This window comes from Euwallacea fornicatus, chromosome 29, assembly GCF_040115645.1.
Source record: "Euwallacea fornicatus isolate EFF26 chromosome 29, ASM4011564v1, whole genome shotgun sequence".
NCBI classification, from domain to species: domain Eukaryota; kingdom Metazoa; phylum Arthropoda; class Insecta; order Coleoptera; family Curculionidae; genus Euwallacea; species Euwallacea fornicatus.
This window is the reverse complement of record NC_089569.1, coordinates 2,219,393-2,246,959: the sequence shown is the minus strand read 5'-3', so window position 1 is coordinate 2,246,959 and position 27,567 is coordinate 2,219,393. Positions and strand designations below refer to the sequence as shown.

Sequence of the window (27,567 nt, the reverse complement as noted above, 5' to 3'; positions counted from 1 at the left end):
TTCAAGCCTCGTCCCGTAATCATGCCATTTTCACTCTAATCTAAAAGCAATCCATTAGCAATTGCAGTCAGGTACGAAAGATACATATCCCGTTCGAGTTAAGTCGACTTTAGCACCCCGGAAACTTTGTATCTAAAAATTTTCTTCGGAATTCCAGCAACGTCAGCCAACTTTTCAGCTCCAAAAACTCGGCTAAACCAATTAGGAAATTAGCAGTCGGAGAGGAAGTTGCAGCTGGAAATGTGGCAACTTTGCCTCGGGGACAAGGCGCGAGTTTCGACCGTGATGAATTATTAAAAAGTTTTTTTATTATATCAGTGGCAAAATTAGACCAACTATTCAAAACTTAATTATAGCCGCTCAAAAATAAGGGATTTACACTTTAAGTATAATAAATATTTTGTAAATGTTTCGAAACTCCCGGCCTTAATCGACTTTATATGTTTAGTGTTATAGCACTTGTGCAAAAATGGAGTCCTAAACAGCTTCCACGGCAATGGAATGTAAGGAAATTCTTGTATTAGATTAGTCGCCAAATCTGCGAAAGCATTTTGTCTTAAGAGTAATTATGTGAGCCGAACTTATATTTATTAACACTGCAATTCAAATCGGTTGCAAAAAAGGGATATGTGATTTGGACATGAGTACTACTTTTTCACGTTTAATTACTTTTGCTTAAATGTCTCAATGTCTTTTACTATTTCGTTGATGCAAATTTGGAGGTGCGAGTAAAAATTCTGTAATTTGTCCATGTTCCATCGCCTGATTATGACGTATTTGGAGTAAAGTTGGCATGATTAAAATGTTCATAACGAAATTAGAAAATGTTTTATTAAAAGTAGGGAAATCAGAGCAGGTCTAGAGCTGGGGCTCTTGTTTCCGTAGAATAAATATGAACTGCGTTAATTTAAGTGAATTTATTCATACCCACACAAATCTACGATGCGAGTGAAATGTATATATGTGAAAGTTTGCTTTTAGTGTTTCATTACAATGCATGCGCAATATTTAAATATTAAACGCTTAACCCTGAACAACTTTATCTCCCCTTTATTCATTATATAAAAGATAGCTGAACTAAATAACACACATTAGAAACTTTCTAACTACCAACGGTAAATCTTCTTCGCTGAGATCGGAAATAAACAGGTGATTAGGAGTAAATTGGTTGGAAGGTGTACTGAAGAGACTTAAATTATTGCTGCAAGTTTAGAAAATCCAGAAAGTGTCAATTGGGCAAGTCTCAATTTCCCAGGCTTGCCACGCCCATTGGGGTCGTTGTAAACGAATTAGCCGTAAAGCAACAGCGATTTGTGGTTTAATCTCGCACCTTTAGGAGGATTTATGGGCAGTGGGTTGCCCTCGTTGCCTTGGATTAGTGTGTGTTGTTGTACTGGGAGTATATTTCACTTTTTAGAAATTGATTGAAGTACCTCCTTCCGCCGAACTAATTCACATGCAAGGATCTACCCCACATAAACACATCATGTAATCGCATTCATCAGATAAATATTAATTTTCCGCTAATGCCACGAATACTATAATTAAGCTACAACAGATCCCCAGAGGGAGATCAAATATTTGACACAATTAACGCAGTGTATGGAATCCGGTATTATGCAAATACAATCGAACATTATATTCAATAGCACGCACTGGAGAATAGGAGGAACGATCGGGTTAAGAGGTACTGAGCCTTGCAAGTCCGCAATGCTGAGACTTCATTATGGCTCCAATAATGAAGATAGAACTAGAGAAATTTGTTGTAATATCTAACAATATCGGCGAACTCCCTTGATGGTCGTTTATTGGGCTGCAACACCCGGTGGCGATATAGGTTTGAATCAGTATCGAATAAGATTATTCGGAGAAATTTCAAGTAATGGCGAAGTGAATAATATTGAGTAATAAATAGAGAAATTGAAAATGCTTTGTCACCATACTTCTGACAATCATCTGCTTAGATATTGGCGCGATGTTTTTATGTGTCTTTCACCTTGAAAAATGTCTTCCACTTACTCAAAAGGTGTGAAATTGAGAGCATATTTACATTTGCTTCTTCTTAAAATCAAATGTTTTTTGGTCCCCAATATCATCACATTTTCAAGAGACTTTTTGTTGTAAATAATATGTTACTAAACTCTTTTCACTCATTTATTTGTTTATTTTTCCAGTTTCTTATGGTTTTGAATTTTATAAAATTTTTATATATGTTAAATCAAATATTCTTACAATCACTTAGATCTTAGAAAATGGTAAAAAATGTATACTTGTTTAGTTCTCCCATAAATAGCCATCCTTCGTTTCCGATATCACTACAATATCGTTTCTGTTCATATCATCAGAGTTACTAAATAGATCATTTTGTTGTAAAACTCATGGCCCTAATCTGCATATAGAGTACGTTTTTTAACGTGCGACATAGGATTTTACATGTTAAATTTGTAACCCTATATGCTGTTAGAATTAAAGCTATGAAACTTTGCAAATGTTAATTTGGCACCACTATATTCCTGCTCACAAATTAATTGAGTCACAACCACCTGCAAAAAATCCTAAAAAATGCAGTTATCTCCTTGAAATTGTCTAGTTTTAAACTCCTCGTATTTAAATGTTTACAACTTTTAAAAGTCACCTCAAAATGACATGGATTTTAATCTTATAAGAGAAGAACTTAAAGAAGATAAATGCTTTTTTTAGGATTTTATGCACGTTTCATTGCCTGATTTGGGTATATTCTCAACTATCGTAAAATTTCACTGACACGTTCTTAGAGTACCGACTTCAATATTTAGTTTGAAAAAAATATTAACGACAGTTTCGGTTATATATTAGCTTAGGAAGGCGACTCCCAGACTTTGAGTTAATTGGCTTCCTTCGGCATATGCTTAACTTAGTTATCCTCTACTTTACTGAATTAAAACTTACTTAGGCGCCTTAAAGATATCCTGGAGTTTCTATTAAACAATTTCAGTTCCTATTAATCACCAGTCTCCAATTTCTCATCTATTGCCGAGCTTCAACATATTCTGAGACTTTAATCCCACTAAAATCCTTTACCATATTTTTAGGTTTATTATCTTAACATTTTTGAAAAACATCTTGAGAAGAATACTTTTGGATAACCTCGACTAAAGGACTAAAAGGGTAATCCCCATATTTTATAATAATGGTCCTTGTTGAACATATTCTCAAGGCTACTGCCGTAAACTTTTTTCGTGATATTCTATTAGCATATCCTCAAATTTACAGTCTCACAATTGACTTAAAAATCTTTGAGACCCTCTCGGAGTTTAAATAATTTATGGGGACCAGCCCCCATCAATTGTCGGGATTCGGAATATTTTAAATTTTGCATAAAATCCTTTTGGCACATGCTCAAGATTGCTGGAAGAGCATTCACTTAAAAATCTTGGGGACACCCTTGGATCTGTATTAATTTAAGAGGGCGATGCCCAGATTTTATGTCAAATCTCTAGTGTCAGCATATTCACAACTTTCTTATAGCAATGAAATGGGTAAAAGTTGTACTGTAGTGGCACAAAAATCGACAGAATTAGCGATTACAAAAATATTTATTATTTATTTCTCCAAAATCACAACTTTCCAGCTCATATTATACGAGATTTATTACAATCAAAGCCTTTTGACACATAAAATTGATTTCGCATGTAAATTTAAACTAACCCCGGTACAATAAACCCTAAATAGAGCCAAAGGTGGGTAGTTACCGAAACTGTGCTTATTGACAGACAGACTGCTAAGTATGCAGGAAGTTGGAGTTTCGAAGCCTTTCAGGAGTTGTGCGGGCCCTCCCATTTGATGTTGCGCCTTTAAGCGAAGGAAATTTCTCTTTTGCTGACCCAACTTAAAACCACATATAAGCACCTCAGTTGAGAAATGCTCATGACACGATTGCACACAAATTTAACAGTTTTCGAGCCTTGTCAAAGGGACCGCCGATGCCTCAACTGAACAATACAGACAATTATGCTCATTAAAACGAATGAAGCTATTACCGAGCCTGTAACTGAATCCGGAGCGAATTTAAATCTCAAATAGAACTAAGCATTTGATTAGCACCAGCGAGGCTGGAACAGAGCTCAATAATACTAAAGTTTTGTGGACAACAGCCTGTGGGGCAAAATTAGGGCTCCTGATTTTTCCGGTCCGTCGAGCAAATGGGATTTCGCATGACATGGTTTTACAATTTAATTGAATCCCTCAGATTTTCGAATCTTGCGATCGGCATGTCGAAATCAGCTCGATTAGCTATTAAGCCGGAATGAACAAACATGCCGTTCTCGTCGGTGTTAGTGTTGCGAGTGTTCGAATTGCCCCTTTAAGGGATGAAAAAGTGTGACTGAAGAAAAGGAAAACTGAGTTAAGAACATTAATTCCAGAGCACTATCTTTGAACGCGGTATAATATGCTCTGTTCCGGCTCACTGGAGCAGCTCGGTAAGGTCGGTTCTAGGCATAGCTGCGAAAGTCGAATCTAGGGGCACTTAAAGAGTTATTTATATGTGAATATAAGTAGCCGAGATGTTTTAGTGAGCACCTATATATTTTCTTAAGTATCTCATAAAGTCCTTTCATTAAATGTCTTACGTACAGTTATTTTCTGGACCATGAAAAAAGTATCCAAGATATCGGGCGACACTCTAAGAAGTGTTAATGTTCCCATTTGATTGTAATGGTTTCCTCGAGGACACAATAATAGTGCCACAAATGTGTCTGCCACATCTGAAAATGTGTATTTGTTGTGCGGCCAAGCTAAAGTATCTTTTTACAACGTACTTTCACAGCTCTAAAAATCACTCCCATAGTAGTATGCAGGCGGAAATTTCTTACAAACTTGAACAAATTTCAACTTTTCTTCTTCGTGGTGAATAATGGGTGCTTGAATTTAATAATTTTGCTCTTGCCTTCGAAATTCCTTACTTAAGTAAATCAAGAAAAACGAGACAATAAATATACGACAAAGGGAAACGAGCGCGCCGAAAATAATTATACTTGGAAGGGAAAAACTTCGGCACTTAAAGAGCTCCGAGCGACAAAAAGTTAATTTTATACGCCGTTAAATCAGATTTTTAGAGCCATAAGATGCCGGTTATTAGAAAAATGGGTAAATGTGGCTTGAAATTGCTTAAAAGCGACCAGATTTTTTTAGCGAGGGGGCACGACGTAACACGTCCGAATAGACCGGTCTGGAAAAGATTATAATCCAATTATCGGAATTCTAATGCACAGAAACGGTCATCAGGCGCAATTTTCTGCTTTTCTCATAGAACAGGGTGATTAACTTAAGTGGCGCTAAAACAGGGTTTATGGCGATTTTATTCATAGATTTATTAAAGGAAAGAGGTAAAAGATTATCGCCGCTTCTCCGCTTGGATCACATTTTACAGAGAGGTCGTATAACTTTATCTATATTGCGAATTTTTATGTGTTTTGGTAATTGAACCGGTTCAGGATGTGCCCTGAATAACTGTTTTTACAGCTCCTTTTATGCTCAGTTTTTAATATTGGTAATTCAAAAGTCGAATTGCACCTGTCAATTTCGATTAACTGTGAACTCAAAAAAGTCCCCTTAAACGTTGATTGGATCTAAATCTCGCGGGAGCGGCAAAAATGAGACCAATCCTTCCGTCGATGACTTTAATTTAATCAACTGGCACTCGATCGTCTCACAGCAAATTATCTTTTCGAGAATAGTTTTTGTTTCCCCGTGATTGGTTCCACTCGATTCTGAAAAACCCTCGGTCGTATTTATCGTATCCTCTTTAGATTTCTATCTGTTGGAAAAAGAATGGTCCGACTGTACCTTTGGTAACTTAGAACATAATATAATTAATGATGATACACGATTTACGGGGTTTTTTAAAGTAAACTATCGCGTCTTTATGGTCTAGGACTGGGATCTGTTTTAGAACTGCAGGTGATGAAAATCGACCATTAGCCAACTTAATCCTTGGAACTGCTTGCAATGACAATGTTCCAATTCGTGCATAGATGATGGCCGGGAGTTTCACAAGAATCATAAACTTTAACTGCCGTTTAAAAATTATTAGTCAAGGAAGGTAAAGTTTCTCCCTTTCAAACCCCTTTGATACCCCTGCGATTTGATCAAAAATATTATAGAATAAATTTCACGTACTTCATATAATATAAAGGGTGTTTCCTAAGTACGGTACATAACTGCGGGAGCGTATTCTACAGCTATAATAAAGGTAATTTTGTTATATGAACTGTATCCCGAAAATGCTTCGTTGCGGAAATACAGGGTGTGAAAATTTATTTAACAAATTACAATTTTTTAAATATTTCCGAAACTACTCGAGACATTTTAATGAAATTTTAATAAAACAGGCAAGTACACGTCAAAAAATTCATATCTTCATACAAGTATTCCTTCTCTTAAGAATAATTAAAAAAAATTAAAAAATTTTGCTGCAATGTTTTCTATTTATTTACTCGGAAACGGTGCGTCCTACGAAAAAAAGTCAACAGACCTTTTTTCTTTCAAATCGGACACATAATTAAAAAAAGAACAAAAAATTGGAAAAGAACAATGACGTACCACTTTTTCCTTTGAAACATCCAGCAATTATCCTGCCCGCACGCCACCGGTTACACAACAGCCACTGTTTTTAGCGTAAAACGCGCACCGTTGCTAACTCTCGAACCTTGCAAAATTTCATTAAAATATCTCAAGTAGTTTATGAAATATTTAAAAAATTGTAATTTTTTTTTTAATTTACACCCTGTATTTCCGCAACGAAGCATTTTTGAGATATAGTTTATATAACAAAATTACCGTTATTTTAGCTGTAGAATACGCTCCCGAAGTTATGTACCGTACTTAGGAAACACCCTGTATAATTTTTACTAATGATACATAATAATTTCAGCGACTACGTTTTACTTACGGGGTTTTCTCTTAATAAATATCTTTCAGAGTTAATACTTATCTCCATACGGCATAATTGACCATTACTGAAATTCGTTTCGCAGAAACACGAATACATTATTTTCGCATTAATCTTCCTAATAAAAGATGCTCTCAGATAAGGAAAAAGTGTGATCAAATTGTAAATTTCAAATTGCCCCACAATTCGGTCACATCGTTAAACAGTTTTAGTGAAAAGTGATGATAGTAATTGGATCGCTCTGGTTGGTATCACGAATTGACCATTAGACGTGAAAATTGTAATTTTTTTTGATAAAAAAAAATCTTCCCAAGCCTAAACCCCAAATATATGACCACCGAACGTCCTCCCTAAAAGGCCTGGGAAGATTGCTCCCCCTCTTTCCTTGACAGAAAACTAAAATAAATCATTTCGTTCGAAATCCTCTTGGAACGCCCCCAGGGCTAAGCCTTCTGTGCAATCATTCGATTCGAGAAATCTTCATTTCGGCCTAAATAAATCCAGAAGTGTTTATGGTCTCGTACAAAGGACACTGGCCACGGGGATTCCCGCGCCGGAATCCGCCAAACGCGGACATAAATCATTTATTTCTCGTTACGAGTGCGAAAACCCCTATAAGAGCGAGATATAAAAAATGCGGACCGGAATTATATGGCTCTTCTCAGATTTACGGTCATCGATATATCCAGTTCTAAATAGATGTAAACGGGAGATAAAGCCTTTTTACGTCCCTCCTATCGATCGACGCAACTTTTGAAATTTTGAGCTACGACGATGAAGTGGCGGCTGCTGTGATGCATCACTTCGTTACTCTGGAAAATGATTGATGCCATCCAGACGTGCCGGTGCTGGAAAATGGCACGTACATGATGAGGGACGATCGATATTTCACCTACATTAACCTGCCTACCACAACATAAATCATCTGAATGCTTTCTTTAGGCACTTAAAAATTTCCAAAACAACAACCGGCTGGTGGTTATTTCAAAGAAAATCAAAAGTTATATGACACAACATTAAACTTTAAGCAACTATCTTTGGCAAGAAAACAGGAACTGGGAAACTTTCCCATTTCATATCCCTTCGACTTGGACAGCTGTCCACAAAATAACTGCACAACTGAGAAACTGGCTAGTCGGTGACACAAAAACAACAAGAAGAATTACCCCGATGCACTTTTGTGTTCGGGGAGGGCACATAATGGGGATTTAAGAAATAGTCGGAAAAGGGACAATGGTCGTGTGTCAAAACAATGCTCGTTCATTTAGAAAGTTTCGTATTTTCAAAGCAACTCAATCCACTAATGGAATGCCCCGTTCGTGGAAACGCATAAACACGTGTGCGGTAATAGTGACATAAATGTATACGAGGGCGATAGAGATTACCTTTATTACGTCGCCAGCTATCAATGGGGTTATGATCGCTTTTACGACCCGCGGACACTGCGTGTCGCATCATAAAACGTCACGAGTTCCATAATTTAGCATTTTAGAATCTATAGTTACTGCAGCATGGCGCAATAATAAGCGAACTTATTACCATTAGAATTTATTAGAAGTTTTCAGAGCGATGGAGTTACGAGCTTCCAAAACCCATTTAACGCCATAATTTAATACGCCCCGGCTAAGAAAATTCCTCCTTCGCATAATCCCTTGTACAAACGTTAATGCTTCTAAATTACTAGCACCGGGTATACTTTCATAAATACCCCCGGAAACTGGATTTGCATAACGTAAAAGGTCACGTTTAAAAACCGTCAGAAAAGACAAAGGAAAAATATCAAACATATTTTTCTGGCACTGGAGAGCCAATAAAAGTCGAGACTCTTGCCAGAGAATTCTTGTTAATCTCGCTTAATGAATGGAATGATTTTGGGCGTTTTGATGCTTAAGTGGAAAATAAAGACCTTTGGCCGAAAAGAGAGGAATTTGGAGAAGACGCTCGTATTTATGCAGTTACAGTGAGAGAATTATTAAATTTAACGCTTTATTGTAAAATTCCTATCTATCATCCGCTTAAATATTGTTGCAATCTTCCGCATTTCGCTATTATTATAATCGTGATAAGATTCTGAAATTTGACGGTGACGTTCCGTCATTTAATTCGTCGTCGCATTCTACAGATGACACTGATTACACTTGAACTACTACGATAATATACCATTCTCTATCTTCTCTGTTTAACCAACATTTCGTAAATTGCGTTCTGTTGTAAAATTCCCATCCTTCGTCTGCTTACGTATTGTTGCAATCTTACCCGATTCGTTCTTATAATATAAAATTGCCTCCACTTGACAATGACGTTCCTTCATATAATCTGTAATCACAATCTACAGGTGTCGCTTATTACACTTGAACTAACAACCACGATAATATATTCTCCTCTACTTAACCAACCTTTGATAAACGGTGTTTGCGACCTTATTTCGCCTTTGTCCCGAAACTCAAAATAACATTTTCTCCCCTTAATTTCAAGCGCAAAGTCCCCGAAAGGAGGTTCAGAGACGACTTGCACAAAGCGGAGTGCCTTTAAGGTATTTGTGTGTATCTTGTCCCGCTTTCTTGTTCTTTAGCGAACTCGAAACATCTTAAGATTACGTGCGTGCGTAATAGGAGCCCCGGATTACAAAAAGCCATTTGCCGGATTTAGCTCCAATGTGTACAGTATACGTGGTTTAAATATTGGAAGCGAGAGGATTTCGTGCTTTATTGAGAAGTTTAACGGTGTAGTTAAGGTAAGTGGCCTTCGTTTGTATGCTGGTTCCAATGCTAAGAGAAACTTCCAAAACAACCAGAAAACAGAAATCTTTAAATTTATTACCGACAGACAGAAACTCGGTTAGAACTTACTGAGCCAAACGGATGGAGACAGGGCAGTAAACAAGGTCGGATTGGTATAAATTCCTTTAAAAAATCCTCTGAAGTTTAAAAAAGAACTACCCGTATTAGCCCAGGAAATAATGAATACCATTAGGACCGATTGTAAAAGTATTTCGTTTGTGAGGGCAACGCTATTCTTATACGAGAGCTCAGATGAACTGAACGTTAAGTTAAACATAATTTAAACCTTACTGGCACAATCGGGTCTAAATGGTGGAAATATTAATAAAAGCTTAATAAGGGTCTGGAAATTCTTATTTAATGTCAATTTAGGTTAGCCAGAAATCCTGATAGTGCCCGTTTCTAAAACACTTTTGAACAGTCCTGGAAAATTGTTACAAATCTCATTAGAATCCGTGGTCAGCTCGAGCTTGTTTACAATCATGATGAAAACCTCTCGCAATCAGCTTAAACTAGATAAAATCCCTGAAAAATTCTCGCTGGTCAGTCCAAGAAAAGTTAATAGTTAAAAATTTTTAAGTTCATGTTTTGTGAATAGAGATTCTAATGTATTACATCTATCAACTGTCCAGAGAGGTAACTCATTTTTAAGGATATTTTTTGATTTTCGATTTTAGGTATGGCAGCGACTTTTTAATAAAAGAATTATTAATGAAATATTTCATACGCAAGTTCTGAAGACTTCAAATCCATAAATAAATCAGTGTCGTAGCAAGTTCCTGGCAGACATACTACATAACTAGAAACTGGAGTAATATTTTTCATTCGGACTCTCTTGAAACCTCTTTTTTGAAAAACTTTTATGTTTCTGTAATTCAAGTCGCCTTAGATCAGTCAACATTCCTAAAAAATCTCCCTTAATGGCAATTTGGATCACTTCTTAAAACATGGAGTACTATTCAGTGAGTTTTGATCCATGCGGGGGAGTTTAAAATCAGCTTCTAGATGTTAATACTTTTTCATGTAATATTTGCCATTCTCTCAATGAAGAGCAAAAAAATTTGACTTAAACTACGATATCTTTACTCTCAATTTGACTTTCTTTTACCAAAAACCACATCGCCGTTCTCCAACACCTTCCTCAGCTATTGCCATCTCAGTACTTCATGAGAATTCCAATTTTTCGGTTAACATGCATTTTTATGGCCCCCACAAAACACTGTTGAGAAGGCAATCTAGACTTTAGCGATACTGATTTCAATGCTGATCCTCTCTCTGGGTCCGAAAAGGAAATTGGTTAAATTTAACGCAATCCGGCTATAACAAATTCCTTAAGCCGCCCGACTTTCCGAAGATTAAATCAATATATCTATCCTCTGGAATGCCTCTCGATAAAAGACAATGGATGGCCTAGTCGACGGAGGGAATGAAAAAATAAGAGGGCTCTACGTGTTCGGAATCCAATGGACTCCATTGCGTCGTAATGAATAATATTTGAGTCTTTCCAGTAAGGCTTTTACATGGTAACTGGACAGTATAAAAGTAATTTGTGACTTGGTCAACGCCTCATTTCGGGGAACTTTAGATCAGGGATCTTTGGATAGTCTCCAAGTTTTCAGGACAATTAAGGTAATCCGATGATAAAGCATATTTTTAAAATTAATCTTTTATGTCGTTTTGCAAGGCATTATTGGGCTATCTCATGTTTCTAATACGAACATAAAAGTCAGTCGCACATCTGTTCAAGGCAAACTAGTCCCTGCTTGCAAACGTAAAACAATTCCTTCAGTTCGTCGATTTTATTTTTCTCTGGCAAAACCGATGTGACAGAAAGCAATTTATTTTCTTCGGGTCGATGAAGCAACGAGAACGATTTAATCGGCTTTAGTCCAGTCCATTTGACCATCGACCCAAGGACATTGAATACAGGTTATGTTTTCCAATTTCTCGCGACCGAGCCCACTCCTGCGCCCTCTCCCCAATCGAGTCGCTGCTATTACACACTTACAGCTCGCCCAAATTAACTTTGCAGGCGAAGTGATGCACGTAATGACAGAGGAAGCATTCGAACGATGGACGAAATCACAGTAAAATATTAAAAGTATAAAACGTCATACAGTCCAGGGTAAAGATAAAAAGTAAGGGCGGTTTTTGACTTGTCCCTTCTCGCTGGGCCCTAACGTCTGTGACGCCAGACTTCTTCGCGCAGATACGGTACCTCGTTCGCTGGTATGCACCTGGAGTTTTAATGAGTGCAAGCAAAAGGCAATTAGGCGATTGATGAGTGCAAGGAAGACAGACTACCATTTCCACTTCCATGGTCGACCAGCGGCCACCGTCGTTGACTCGCGAGCAGTACGCCTTAATCTGAGGAAGGGTGTAGTTCTCCGTGATTTTGGAGAACCCAAACTACTCGCATTAGTTCCATTTTTAAAATTAAAAACCGCAACTACAACAAAAATTCATCGTTTCAAAGAAAAGAGACTTGTAGAAACAGGTCAAACTGATCACTCCTTCGTGCTGAACATTACCCGGGATGATCATAGAATTCCCTACAAACATTACTTAGCATGCCTGGCGTAATTGATTGATAGCATCAAGAACTTTGTGTCTCAATCCCGTTAAATCAAGTGTCCGATCTTCCTCATATTGTACAATTTTTTATTTAAGAAACCCCAGAGGAAGGAGTCATCTGGAGTAAAGTCTGGTGATCTCGCGGTCCATTTGACATTCCCAAATCCAGTAATTAGGCGATTAGGGAAATTCTGTTTTAAGAATTGTCGCACTGCTTGGCTGTTATAGACAGGACGACCGTCTTGTTGAAACCAAACGTTATTAATTTCAAAATTAGAAAGTTCAGTAATCGTCGGAACGACTTGATGTTCAAGAATTTCCAGATATTTTTATGCATTCAAATTTCCATTAAAAAAAAAGTCCGATAATGCGATTGTCCAAAATCTCAGCCCACACATTAAGTTTTTGAGGCCTCTGAGTGCTTCTACCATATGGCTTGTGCAGATTTCGTTGGGCCCAGACGCGAGCACCAGCTAGATTATGTTTTCCATGTAATAACAAACTTGATTTGTAGCTGAAGATAATGTTGGAAACAACACTTTCATCGACGTTAGTCTTTTCCATCAAGGTTTTACACATCACCATCTGACGCCGGTGATCTGGGCCCAAAATCTCATTTGGCTTATTTGTCTTGCAGATTGTATGATTTATACTTACAATTTTTAAGAGCGTTGTATACCTTTGAATTAGATACACCAACCCTAGTTGCTATGGTTTCAATGAAACTATGAGATTCCTAATGAAAATCACGACAAAAATCCAATTTTACTCCCTCATAAAAATTTACTCAATTATGGTTGTGTGGATTGATTCTCACTAAGTAATAAGAATTCTCACATCCACGTTTTTTTTTATTTACCACAATATTCCTCATAGTGCTCACCGAAGAACCAGGCCGATCAGGAAGTTTTAAAGCAAATTCCCATTGAACGCTCGCTAAGGATTTACCTCCAAAAATTAGAAGATCCGAACTTGAACGTGTTCTTCGAGAATAAATTCCATTACAAATTTTAATGTAACCTTACCGCTAATGGTAGTCTGTCACCCTTGCATTTATCAATCGCCTAATCGCCTTTCGCTTGCACTTACTACACCTCCATATGCATAACCGTGTAAAAGGTAATGTATAAAAGACATTACAACGCTATAAAGAACATTTTAAAATTTCTATTTAACATATTTAATTACAATTAATCGTTATCTAAGTTATTTTCAAACGCACTGCTATCATTTTCGTCACTCTAATTATTATCACTGTCATCTTTTCTAAACGTATAATCAATTGGTCTACGACAATATCCAGAGGTGATGTGGGATCCAGGTAAAATCATTTAATTTTTTTGCATGTCCACAAACGCTATCTATTCATTACAGTATTCCTCAACGTCTTTCAAATTAAAACTAACATTCCTTTCACTAACATATTGTTTCATTGCTGCTCACTCCAGTTCTGTAGGATTAAGGCCTGGATGGTAGGGGGGTAACATTAATAGTGTATGTCCTTTTTCTGTTAGAAGTTTATCAATTTGACACGTTCTGCAAGAAGATTTATGAAGTTTAATCATATTATACAGTTCAATTTTCGTCATTTTGCCATCACGTGAAATCATTTTCTCTTGCGACCATTTCAACATTTCCACTCTCCTTAAACTCATAGTTGGTCTTTACTAGATTGAATATTATGGAAAGGAGCATTATCGATGACAAGGATGCTCTTTGGAGACAGATTAGGGATAAACTTCCCTTCTAGGCATCTTGTATAACTATTACAGTTCATGTCCTCATGATAATTTCCTGATTTCTAATTAAATCTAAATTTTAGATATGTGTTTACCACGAAACCGTTTTCACCTTTTGTGTTGACAATAATTAACTTTTGTCCTTTAGAAATTGGTGTATGTAGGCTTTAATTAGGATTATCGCTCCATGCCTTACTATGAGTATGGGAAGAGTGTACATAGGTTTCATCCATATAAATAATGGGGCGATTCTCACTGCGATGCTAAATAATCCTTCTCGAATAATCAAATCGCACAGGTTGAATATACGGCTTTTCCATTAATCATTTTCTGTTACTTGTTCGTTTTTCGGTATCTAAACCGCATGGCCCCTATGATCTTCCCTAAGCTTTTACAACGTCCCGAATAATTGCAATCTTCTCTAAACTTTATATGGATACCGCTCAACGTCGGAACTTGCCTTTCTACCAAATTCATAATGAGTCTTCTTATCCCACCGGCATCAAAATTGTCTAGAATCGATTCAGATTTCTTTCGTTCTCGCTCTTTGGAGCTCAAAAACACAGAACATTCTCCTTTTTCTATGGTTCTCGTTGTCTGGAAGATCTTCGGAACGGTTCGAAAGCTTATGCCAGTAGCCACAGCAACTCGTTCTCGTCAATTGATTTCAGTGGTTTATTCGGCTCAGCTTCGCGTCTCATAAACTGCAACACATCAGCAATAACTACGCGGGCTTGCCCATGCGACATTTTGTGCTAAACGTTGGATTTAAAAATTTCTATGTCACCCATTTTTCCGCGTGTTAAAAGCTCTGTAAATAGGTCGCCCACACGCAATAAATGAAGTAAAACTGTATAATTCTTTTGTGGGGGTGTGCCGTACCCTTCGGGGCGTCCACCTGTTTATTGCGCACCCGACGCTTTATCGTTTCAGTCGCAAAGTTAACTTGGACGTGCTACGCACAGACACACGCGCACATGCACATATACACACGCACACGTACGCACATACCCGGGAGGGGAAAACCCTATAAGAAAAGGGAATTACGGTTGATTACGTCTCCGGTCCCCCGTTTTGAAGGGAAATCGTTCCAAATTGAGGTCCCAAATTAGGTAAATCGCAGTTTTTGCACGCGTCGACTAAATTGCTGAGACTCTTGTCGTTGATTCTATTTTTACGATATTTGGTTGGGGTGGCATTGATTGCGTGGAGACGTGGAAAGCGACCGATTCTAATCAACGTGACAGTCACGTTAAATCCGGATGGCTCAAAGGTTCGCAGGTCTCCAACCGATGATTTTTTGTCTAATAATAACTAAGTGGAAGCGCAGCTCTCTAATGTTAACCACCAATCACAATGTATAACTCGTTTGGCAATAATTCAAAATACACTCAATATTTCAATGAATAGTGAATGGCCTCTGGCGCCAGTAAATACAAATTTACGCAATTTAGCTTATATTGACCCCCGAATTATGCACGTACGCACTAGAATATTCGATCCAGACAGGATGACCGTATGATAAACTATCAATAATTCCACCCTATTTTATGAAATAAACTCTGGACACGATAACTATTTCGGCAGAATTCGATTCATCCCGACGTTTTCGGAATTAGGTCACAAATTTCGAAACAACGTTTTCTTGAGCGCCAAAATACGTAACTTTGTCATAAATTAAAACCTCGAAATTCTTCAAATAACCAATATCCCCATGCTTGAAATTCAAAATTCGACTACGCTACATTCAGAGTTAACGACATTTACGGTTTATAACTTCCTGAAGCTCTGCATTGCTTTGTCCCACTTAAAAGTAGAGTATAAATAACGCCCATGTAAAGAAAGGTTTTGCTCGCTACTTATCGGTAATCCCCGCGCCTGATTTTTATAGCCCGACCCTCTCCCGGGGCTATAAAAGAAAAACTGATCCATAATCCAATATACAACCTCATTTACACTCCCCTGGATTCCATTCGGCCGACGCATTTCTCCAATAACATCTTTCGAAAAAAGCCATACGCCGATGGGCGAATAAATGATTTATACCGGAATTTATAGCTTTTGCTCTGGGATTATGAGATTTCCCGCCGATGCTCAAGATAAAAATACAGAAGTATATTTATGATCCTCCTGCTTTTGTCAAATTAGATGGAAGTGAGCCTTGAATGGCTGGATTATAATTTTCCCGTTTTGAATCGCGTTCATTCCGGGATGATACGCATTATACAATATTTATTCGAAAACTCTTAGCCTGCATCGCCCCGAAAGCTTCTCCGCTCACCTGCAAAAAGTGATGTTCATTAAATAAATTTCCCCCGATGGGGGAAGGATAAAAGTTATACCGAAAGAGAAACATCTCGCCAATTATACTTCCAAACTGTGAAACAAGATAAATCCGAATATAAGTTCGTGATGAAGGTGGGCTTGCTCAACAAATTTTTCGAAAGTCGAACAACGCCGTGGGAAAGGGAATATAAAATATACATACAACCCCCGAACAATGAAATAAATGAAATGAGGCCCGGCAAGAATAACTTGTTTCTCTTCGATTAGCTGCCTGCCTTCCGGCCTTTTGTTTATGTAGTGAAAGGTATTGTTTAGCTACTTTCATTTATTTGACTGCAAAGGGTCTTAAATTAAATACCCACTTTCCTGCCGACTTTGAACTTTGACTTAATCAAAATTTATATTGTTTCAGCGTGTGGTACGATTAATCGTCTTCCTAGTGCGGTCATCAATCCCTGGCATGACGAATTAAAAGTTCAGCTTTTAATAATGAAACCGGAAAACTTTCCGACCAACATCAATTTTTATTAGATGCGGTGTTTCTCAATTTAATAAGATTAATATTTCATGAAAGCTGGAGAGAGCAACCGTAATTATCGATCAAAACCGAATATCTTCCATTATTTTTCACCCTCCGCCGAGTGAAAAATTATCCTGTAACGGATATTTGGATAGCGGAATAAAGTTTCATTTATAACACGCCAGCGTTTTTAAGTGGTTAAATGAGTTTCGAATTTATTTTGTTGATTTTTTATGAAGTTGCGTGTGTTGAACAGATACAGATCTGAGATTTTTTAATTAATAACTTACGGTACCGGAGGGCACTTTAAAAACATCGGAAACAAGGAGTTCGTCTCATCAACAAAGGAGAATATGACAAATCCGCGTGCAATGGGCTTATAAAACTTGCCAAAACAATTAGTTTAAGATATTTTTGAAGCCATTTAGTCTAGAAACTCCAGAAATCTTGACGAACAAACTTTGAAATTTACTAGAAGTGCTCGTGCAAGCGCCACTGTTCCTTATTACTTGAGAACACATCGCAATTTTCGGTGCTGTTTTTTTTTTACTCTATCTGACCGATTTAGATCCTATGTTCACTACAGACAACATAATCCAGCTCTTTCTAAATGCATTGTAGGGTATCTCCAATTTTGGGCACTTGAAAATGGAGAAACTAGATATACAGTGGTGGTCATAGTAATAGCACACGTGGTTTTTTCAAAGTTTTAGCAAGTTTTAGTTTTTTCTTGTAAATTAATATTTTGCATGGAATTATATAAAACTTAAAAGCTTTATTAACATAAAAAATTGAAATAATAAACAGTACTTCTTGAAAAAAAGAAAAATTAATTTTGGCTGGTCAAGCAAATAGCACACATTCAAAAAATAGCAAACAAATGCACAATAACAACTGAAATTGTCAATATTTTGTGAAGAATCCCTTGTTTTTTATTACAGCTGTTAATCTACATGGCATTGATTCCACTACTTTCTGGAGATAGTCTCTTGGAATGGAGTTCCAGGCGTTTCTAATATTTTCTTATAGTTCGCCTGCACTGGAGGGGTTTTTTCCTTTAATTTCCCGTTTAACTCATTCCCACACATTCTCGATAGGGTTCAAATCGGGACTTTGAAGAGGCCAGTCTAAAACTTCGATTACATTATCCTCCAGCCACCGTTTAACCAGCCTCGAAGTATGCTTCGGATCATTCGCTTGCATAAAAACATAATCAACCGGCATAAGTTCAAAAGCATATGGCTCTATTATGTCGGCTAATATATCCTTATATTGAAATTTATCCATAGTACCGTCAATTCGGTAAATAGGTCCAATACCATGCCAGGAAATAGCACCCCACACCATTACTGATCCCCCGCCATGTTTAATTGTTTTAATGGTGTATCGTGGATCGGTACTGCTATTTTTTGGACGACGAACATACGTTTTTCCATCATTAACGAACGTATTCACTTTAGATTCATCACTCCAGAAAATCCGGCGCCAAAATTGAGGGGGTTTATTAATATAGGTTTTTGCGATATTTAAACGCTTCTTCTTGTTTCGGTTAGAAACGTGTGGCTTCTTCTTAGCAATACATCCACGAAGGTTGTGCCGTTGTAAAATCCTTCTTACTGATCTGGCAGATAAATCCACTTGATAATCACTGAAAATTTGCCGCTTAATTTCTACAGATGTTAAAAAAGGTCGCGCTTTGCTAATCCGCACAACTAAGGCAACTTCTCGTTCAGTGACTTTTCTGCCTTTCGATGCACGCGGTTTATTTTCAAAACTTTGGGTGTTTTTGTGCAACTTTAAGGCGTTGCACACCATTTTCCTAGAACAAAATAATGTCTTCGATATATCCGTAATGGATTTTCCTCCTTCTTTCAGTCTAATTATTATCCTTCGCATTTCGGGACCGCAATGCCTCTTGCTGCCCACTATTTTTTCAAAAAAAATGCATGTAGTAGTAGTCATTAAGAATTATAGAATTAATATTAACTTACTCTTAATAAAAATATTCGACGGAAAATATGGTTAAAGTTATTAATAGTTAAACGTGCTGTTTGTATGGCCAGCACTGAACCACAAACAAACCAATAAAATATAAGTAAAGAATTTTGTATTGGGATTTTAACTGATAATGCATTCTATGAGAAAAGATGAATACAAAAAAACAATTGTTATTAACTTTTATTGGTATTTAGTACTTTTATGGTAAAAATTAAAAGTGTGCTATTTCTATGACCACGACTGCATTTCAGAAACGTCAACTCGTATCGGTTTGAGCTGTTTTTGAGGCAATTTTCAACAGATTCCGAAAAAATCGATATTCAAAGCTTCCAAAGTGGCAACTCTAGCGAATCCACCGCAATCGGCTTGAAACAATACAAACCATCCAAAATCGTGCAAAATACCCAAATTCGGCTGTCGTCGACTTCTAGCGCCTTAAAAATGATTTAAAATTCAAATTGTCGACAATTTTTCTATAAATTCCGTATGAATTCCCCCCCAAAAAAAGCCATCCACCTCGTTTATCAATTAAATACAATGAACTATGATTGTCCATATTTCGAAAAAAGTAAAAGATAACAATTAATCCAATACCAGCGGACTTTATTTTGCACTTTCTGTCATGTTAATAAATTTGCAATTTTTAGCATTTGCGTAGAGGTAGCTACCATAAATATGCAGTTAGTAATAAAATTACAAAATAGAAATTTGCAAGCAAATCTGCTTTGCGGTTTTTCCGCTGATTGCAATTGATTGTTACAGACAGATGGAAAATAAAATGGAGCATAAATAGCTACAAAATAAAGCAGATAATTGAAGAAATGCAGCTGTGCGAAACAACTGACAGATCCCTATGCTGGCAATAGCGAAATATCACCAACTACGTTCCAAATTTACTTTTATATCGAATATACGAATATTCGAAATTTCGTACGTAAATTACTTTCAGTATCCATTTAAACGTGTAGCATCAGGCTAAAACCTCAATATTGTCATGTTCTCAGGCATCTAAGATTTTGTTGACATTGTGCTATGTTTATATTTCAAAGAGGGTATTAACGGTGTGTTTATTTTTATCGAACTGGATATAAAAAGCCACTTCTGGGCCAAGAAAACCAGCCAGTCAAGCTTCCACCATCACCGTGAAAATTTGTCCGCCCACAGCAAGTGACCGAGATATCTAAAATAAGTTAGCAAAGACATAAAAGAGGTTGTTAAGTAGAATATTGTGAAAGCATTCAAACCTGTTGGAGGATTTCGATAGATAATAAGAACTCGGCTATCTCCTTCGCTATTATTGGAGTATTTCGATAATAGTTGTTTCTAACTCTCTGGAGTATTTCAGTTGAAGTTTGCTATTTAAATTACACATCCCAAGAGATGATTTAGGAACAAAGCCTCGGCGACTAATTTGAAATAACATAACCCTGGCCTAATCTTTTCCCATTTTCCTTTCCCATAAAACCCATTTTACGCCACCCTCTCCCCTGTTTTAATCACTTTGGGCACATTGTGGTCTTGCTTTTCCTAAAGTTAATTGTTGATTGAAAATTTGTTGAAATTTGAGGTCATTGTGTTTTCTTTCTTTCCTCTTAGAGTGATCGCTCGATAATTTTTTATTAAATATGTGGGACTCGAACTAGTTTGGCATTCGCCAGGCTTATATCCGCCGAGCGTTCAAAATTGAATTCTGGTTTTACAACCACCCAGAGCGTTTCAGGCTCTCGGTTCGTTACGACTTAATAAAATGAGCGGGCACTATGAGGCAAATTTGTCATGTGAAAACTGTGTTTTGGAGCGAATATAGCGGCAAAACTGAACGAAGTAATCTGTAAATAATCATAGAACAATCAACTCGATGAAACGCAATTTTTTTAAATCGCAAAAATGTGGTCGAAAAGGTAGAATTTCGAACGTAAAGTTGCGGAATCAGCGACGGCTTCCTATGTCAGCAATAAACAAATATCGTTAACTACGTTCGAAATTGAAATTAATAAAATATACATATAAGCGGGGACTATGAAGCAAGCCCGTGTGTGTGTGTCTGCTGCGTTTTTAAATTAAAATAACTGCACGAAATCACTATCAGATAATCATAAAACAGTGGACTCGATGACGTGCAATTTTTTAAAATCGCAAGAGGCGTCCGGAAGTATGATATTTCGAACGCAGCTATGCAAAAAAGTGACCACTCCCTATGCTGGCAATAGCAAAATATCGTCAACAACGTTCGAAATTAAAATAAAAAATTTAAGGGAAAAATGCGAAGCCAATCTGTTATGTGAAAATTCGTTTTTGAGTGGAAATCGCAGCAAATCGGCACGAAACAATTACGAAATCATGAACTCGATCAAACGCAGTTTTTCAAAACTGCAGAAAGTTTCCAAATAGTTTCTCAAAACTTTCCAAGATGTAGACGATTAAAGTGGATTTTGCCTAAATTCTAGTAGTTTGTCAGAAACAATTCTGAAGTACTTAATAACTGAACCAATGTGCATAAAACCCCCTTTTTCGTCCTGCACAATGACTTACGGTTTATTGCCGTCCAGTAAATAGGGCATTTTTAAATTGGAAAACGTGACCAAACCCTTCCGTTAGTGCATAGAATAGCGGTTTATAGGGCCATAAAACCGAAGGGCTTCATGAATGTCGTATTAGCGAGGCAGACCAACTTTTTTTAAGCTATAAATTAAATTTTTATTATCCCAAAGCTAAAATCTTCTTTTCCGAAGATATTGTTCAAGCGGACAATCAAATGTGTCCCTCAAACTTACATCCACAAGGACCCTCGAGATTGCATCTCCGTTCGAGACATAAAGAAAACCGGAGGAAATCGTAAACCTAAGTACTTTTATTATTACGAAGGTGCTTATCCTTTTTTTACCGGCGGACTTTACGACCAGCCGGTAAATATGGAAATGTTTCGGGGTCGTAAAGGGCTGTTTTACGCCGCTTTACGCGCCCCCTGCGACAGGTTAAGGCAACTTTCCGTTTGTAAGCCCGGGCCATTTCCACTCTTAACTGCGGGGAATCTTGTAATTGGGAGCTAAAATGATTTTTCAAATTTAATGAATACCTCAGTGGAAACGATCGCTAATGGGTGTTTCGTGTAATTGCGTCAATGCAGCAAAATACTTGAATGTTTGGGTATTTTTAGAATTCTAGAAAATTAGAAGCGAGAGGAAAAATAAGGGCTCAGAACGGTGATGAATAAATAAGGCAAATTCTTTATGTCTTTCTCGATATTGTACATAAGGAGAAAGTTACGTGATATAAAGGATGACAAATGGCGAAAAACAGCATCTGAAATTTTGATGTTTTTCTAGAAAAATTCTAAAAAGAGAGAGGAATCGGCTTTTTTCCCTTTTCAATCTTCGATAGCTGATATCCCAAAAACCATTGATCGCTCTCGAGAGCTGCAACAAAAACCTGCATTTTTGATGTAGCTGAATAACTTGAACAATTCTGCGAATTTACTGTATGCTCACACAGTGTTCCTTCCTATCCTGCCAAATTCTTTTCATGTCCGCATTTTATGGGTTGCTGTTGAGCCAAGATAATACATATTAAAATTCTCTTTTTCCTTCAGCTCAATACACGACCATCGACCTAGGAAATGGATTGGGCACTGGAACATCAAAGCTCCAACTAACTCTATCGCGAGGAGACCTAAACGCCCGATTCGAGTGTAAAGTGGAAAGCGAAGCCCTAGATGTCCCAATTACATCCGGGATTAGTGCTGAAGTGAATGGTAATCTAGTTACAGGCAATCTATAATAAATTTTACAAATAATTTTTATCAACTAGTGAAACCCACATCAATGCATCTATCTGGAGTGAACAACCACGTAGTCCAGGGCAGCAATGTAATGCTGATCTGCGATGTCCATGGGGCGAGGCCCGCAGCTACCATCAGATGGACCAATGGATCTGTGCCCATCACCAGTGAGACTCTCGTACATACCGGCCAAGAGGACAATGTAAGTAGAGTGGCCCTCTATTACTCATGTTCAAACGTCCATGTTAGGCAATATCAAAATAATAATTGCTCATGTGTCAAGCGATTTATTCCCCTTTTCTATCTCCCTCTAAAAATTACTTTTTCATTTTAACTTTCAATGATATTTATGAAAGGTGCCCGATAATCGACTTAAATATGTATATATAGGGTGTGCTATTGTTAAATAACATCTGTCAAAATAGACTACTTATCACACAAATTGCAACACCTAGAAATCATTTGCATGGTTTAATGAAACTTTGTAAATATGTTAACAACACTATGCAAAATAAACTATTTAACTTGCGAAGAAGCCGAAGTCCGGAAAATCTTTAAAATTCGAGAAACGTGTATAATTGTCTTGTAAATTTACAACCGCAAAAACTCGTCTGGGCATGCTTCTAACCAAATGGTCCATTTCCTCTCAAGGCAGTGTATCACAGACAACTTGAATTGTATTTCGCCACTTCGCTAAAGTATGTCATGGGTCCTCCAGTGTAGTAACTCTTCTTCCTGTCATGTCCCATGCGTGGTGTATACGGGAAAGATCAGGAGAGCGGGGAGCCCAAGGAAGCACATTAACATTGTGACGTTATAGATGAGCCATAGTAATATGAGCAATATGTGGTCGTGCTGCAAAAGCACGTTTCCGACACGTTGAATATGTGGTATAAATTTGGTTCTAATATAATACTTACTGTACTTAACGCATGGCGTTATATGTAAAATTTCATCAATTGCACTACTGCTTCAACCAGATACGTAAATGTCAATGTTGGTTGAATGTGAGGCTTCAACTAAAAGTGTTGCGATTTTTATGATAAACAATATGCCTTGGGGCTCTGAATTCTACCCCCTTCGCCGTGAGTTTTAATTGAATTTTAATTTTTTCAAAAATTCTGAATCGACGTTAAGTATGACAACAAGAACTATCTTTAGATGTTTGTTCATTTTTTTCCATGTTGCTTACATCACCAGCAGTGCAAAATGACCGATTTATTTAAATTGAAACGTGAGGGAAATAACACCTCAAATTAAAGGCCTTTCAAAACCACGTTCAATGGTGTATTACGATCAAACATCTAGGGATTAATTTAAAAAAAAAGACAAATATAAATTTGGCCAAAAGATGCAATACAAACTCAGTTAAATAGTACGTAAACGATGAAAAAGCTTATTTCTTAACAGTAAATTGGTTTGTTTTCGATTTTGCGCTCATAAGTAGTCTTTGGTTAAAAAAATATGTGTACAGGGTGTCCCAAATAAAGTGAGTTCCATGGGGATTATGGAAGTGGTAAGAGATACAAGGAGACTCAAATTGGAAAAAAGAAGCGCATTTTTGTGCCCATTCAAAAATGTTCCAAATTTAAAAATATGCACAGGGGTTGTCAAAATGTCAATTTTTATTTTTTCCATTTCATTTTTATCAGTTTTACTCTTTCATTCGGCAGAAATTTTCAAGTAAAAAAATTATGGAACAGTTTTCAAATCAAGAAAAGCTGGAGATTAATGACTGCTACATTTTAAGTGGAAGAAATATAGATAGAGCTCAAAATATGTATCTCCAGAGGTATCCAGAGAGGCGTCAACCTGGGCACGCAATATTTAATAGGCTTAGAATCCACTTAAGTACGGATCGTTTGAAAAGAAAACCAGAACACGCAGGATTAACGAAGATGTTGAAAATTATGTTGTTGGAAGTGTTGTTGAAAACCCTCGCATCTCACTGCGTCAAATAGAATATAATATTGGTATACCTAGATTGACTGCTCATCGGGTCCTAAAGAAAAATAAATTTGAATAAAATTTACCTCAAATACAACAATAGTGAAGACTTTTTGTTGATATTCGTTGCATGTAACGTAAGTATCCATAGCAACACTAAAGCACTTGTTTCTAAGCCTACTAAGGTGAAAAATGTTTTTATTTATTTTTCTTTCTTTGGCAGATTCAAGGGCACCTTTGTGATACACGGTTAAAAAACTTTTTTTATTGTCTATTCGATGGCACCAAATTCCAATATGGCGGCCATAAGAAATAACAAAGTTGAATATAATTTCTCGAAATCTAGAAGGCCTAGAAAAATTCTGAAAACGCCATTCAATTGACAATTGTCGATAATAAAGAACTGCCAAATTTGGTGCAATTTACTCAAACAGTGTACTCATAATTCATGATTTTTGAACATCGCAGTTTTCAGTTTTTTGCTCATATTTTAACAACCCCTGTGCATATTTTTAAATTTGGAACATTTTCTGAATGGGCACAAAAATGCGCTTCTTTCTTCCAATTTGAGTCACCTTGCATCTCTTACCACTTTCATAATCCCCATGGAACTCACTTTATTTGGGACACCCAGTACATACAGGGTTCGCCGTTACTCCGGCCTTGGTTCCTGGAGTCTTTGTATAAATGTCAATATGAAATGTTTAGTACAGTACTCATTTATATTGCAAAGCTGCATGATTTAATAATATTTTTATTTATACAGAGTGTTCCGTTTTCGCTGGACAGCAAAAGTTATAATTTTTTAAATAGCAACCCATAGTTTTTTTATGCCATTTGTTGAAACCTTAATATAAAAGGAAAATACATTAAACATTTTTTAAATTGGTTGCGGCGTTGCTATATTAGAAGGTAGTGACAGGTAATATGACAACTAAATGACATAAGTAATTTATGCTTTTGTTAAATAGAAGCAAAGCCTACTAGAATAAATCTGTTGTATTATAATAATGCCTGTTGCAATTTGATTGAAATTTTGCAAATATCTCCATAACTGTAAATGTTAGATGGAAAGATGTTGTTGCAAATTAATAGAGAATTAAAAACTACATTAGAAAGACTTGAAAAAAATCATGGGTACCATTAAAAAAAAACGAGTTTCAGCAATTTGTAAAATTTGCAAATTAGCGCTCTTATACAAAAAAGTATGGTGCATTAAAAAAATGTTTTAAAGTTTTTAAGTACCTCTGACTTTCATTTACTACTTTACAAAAACAAATTTCAAAAAACACCAGTTTTGTGATTTTTTTTTGATGCTGCATTTTTAAAGAAATTTCTCTAATATGGCAACGCCGCAACCAATTTAAAAAATGTTTAATGTATTTTCCTTCCAAATTAAGGTTTCGTCAAATGGCATAAAAAAACTATGGGTTGGTATTTAAAAAATTATAACTTTATGCTGCCCAGCGAAAACAGAACACTCTGTGTAAACAAAAATATTATTAAATCATGCAGCTTTTCGATATAAATGAGTACTGTAGTAAACATTTCATAATGATATTTATACAATGACACCAGGAACCAAGGCCGGAGTAATGGCGAACCCTGTATACGAAGGTAAATGAAAATAACGCCGTTTTGGTTTACACAACAATTTTGTGTTGCCCGTGGCTCAAGCAACATTAAAAAAAAAATGAAACGTGAAAAGATGGTATATTTTGTATTATTTAATGCCGCTTTTGAATCAAAAAAGAAAATAGCAATTCCCTAAAAAGTTAAGGGTGAAGTTAGAAATGCCCCATCATTTCCGAGACCCAAATTCTCCACTTTCGATCAGCTTTTTCATGACTCAGAATATGAGGGAGAGTCAACAGTTTGCAAATGTTGGGATTTGTGCCGTTCAAATAAATGGGAGCTAGCGATCATTTTTACTCCGAAATTCCGACAGTTGCAAAACTGTTACCTCAGCTGAATGTGGCCGCTGTTTCTGAAGTAGTATCATCTTGACCGAGTAACAGGTCATAAATGTCCACTATCCTAGAGGATTTCCCCATTATGAGGAGTAATAGCTCCACGTACGCCATTCGCATCGGGTTCATTTGGATTTTATAACCGACAATCCCCATAGATGCTTATTTCATGATGATCATTCCAGAGAGGGAAATTCTAGTTTATACGATCGAAATTCTTGTTCTAAGTCGAAATCGTTTATTCCGCACCAGACGCAGGTCCCATTCCGAATACATAAACAGCGATAGCAGTTAACAGATAAAAAAAGAATGGCTTTCATTTTTCTTAACGTTATCAGGGCCGTAATAAAACTCGTCGCAGAGCCGGGCGCTGAAATTAATTAAACTGCGAAAAAGGGCCGATATCTGGCAGTTTAAATCGCAACAAAGGCAATCTGAAAAAGTGCTCGTGTCGCTGAAAAATCCAACAGTCGTTTATTATTTTAATGGTGGACCTTTACAAATTAGGGTTTTTGCCCTTGTAGAAGGAGCTGGGACGATGATTAAACGCTACTCCTGTTAATTTAGATTATTTTCATCTGATCGCGTTCATATCGCATAGACAGGTGGACTACTACAATTTTATCAAATGTATTAAAAGTTGTTTATGGTTTTCTTATACAGGGTTCGCCATTACTCCGGCCTTGGTTCCTGGTGTCATCGTATAAATATCAATATGAAATGTTTAGTACAGTACTCATTTATATCGGAAAGCTGCATGATTTAATAATAGTTTTGTTTACACAGAGTGTTCCGTTTTCGCTGGGCAGCATAAAGTTATAATTTTTTAAATACCAACCCATAATTTTTCTTGTGCCATTTGATGAAATCTTAATTTAGAAGGAAAATGCATTAAACATTTTTTAAATTGGTTGCGGCGTTGCCATATTAGAGAAATTTCTTTAAAAATGCAGCATCAAAAAAAAAAATCACAAAACTGGTGTTTTTTGAAATTTGTTTTTGTAAAGTAGTAAATGGAAGTCAGAGGTACTTAAAAATTTTAAA

The 27,567-nt window shown here is 36.7% G+C and overlaps 1 protein-coding gene across 5 annotated transcripts in view; it reads left to right on the top strand.

Moving 5' to 3' along the window:
• nrm (neuromusculin) overlaps window positions 1-27,567 on the top strand; it is a 205,846-nt gene that overhangs the window by 158,348 nt on the left and 19,931 nt on the right. For all 5 annotated transcript variants that reach the window (XR_010733525.1, XR_010733523.1, XR_010733524.1 and 2 more), the window contains exons 5-6: window positions 22,418-22,579; window positions 22,636-22,808. Coding sequence is in view for 2 of the 5 variants with exons in the window: in XM_066297911.1 (XP_066154008.1) it covers window positions 22,418-22,579; window positions 22,636-22,808 (335 nt within the window). In the remaining 3 variants the exon portion in view is untranslated. The remainder of the gene's footprint in view (window positions 1-22,417; window positions 22,580-22,635; window positions 22,809-27,567) is intronic.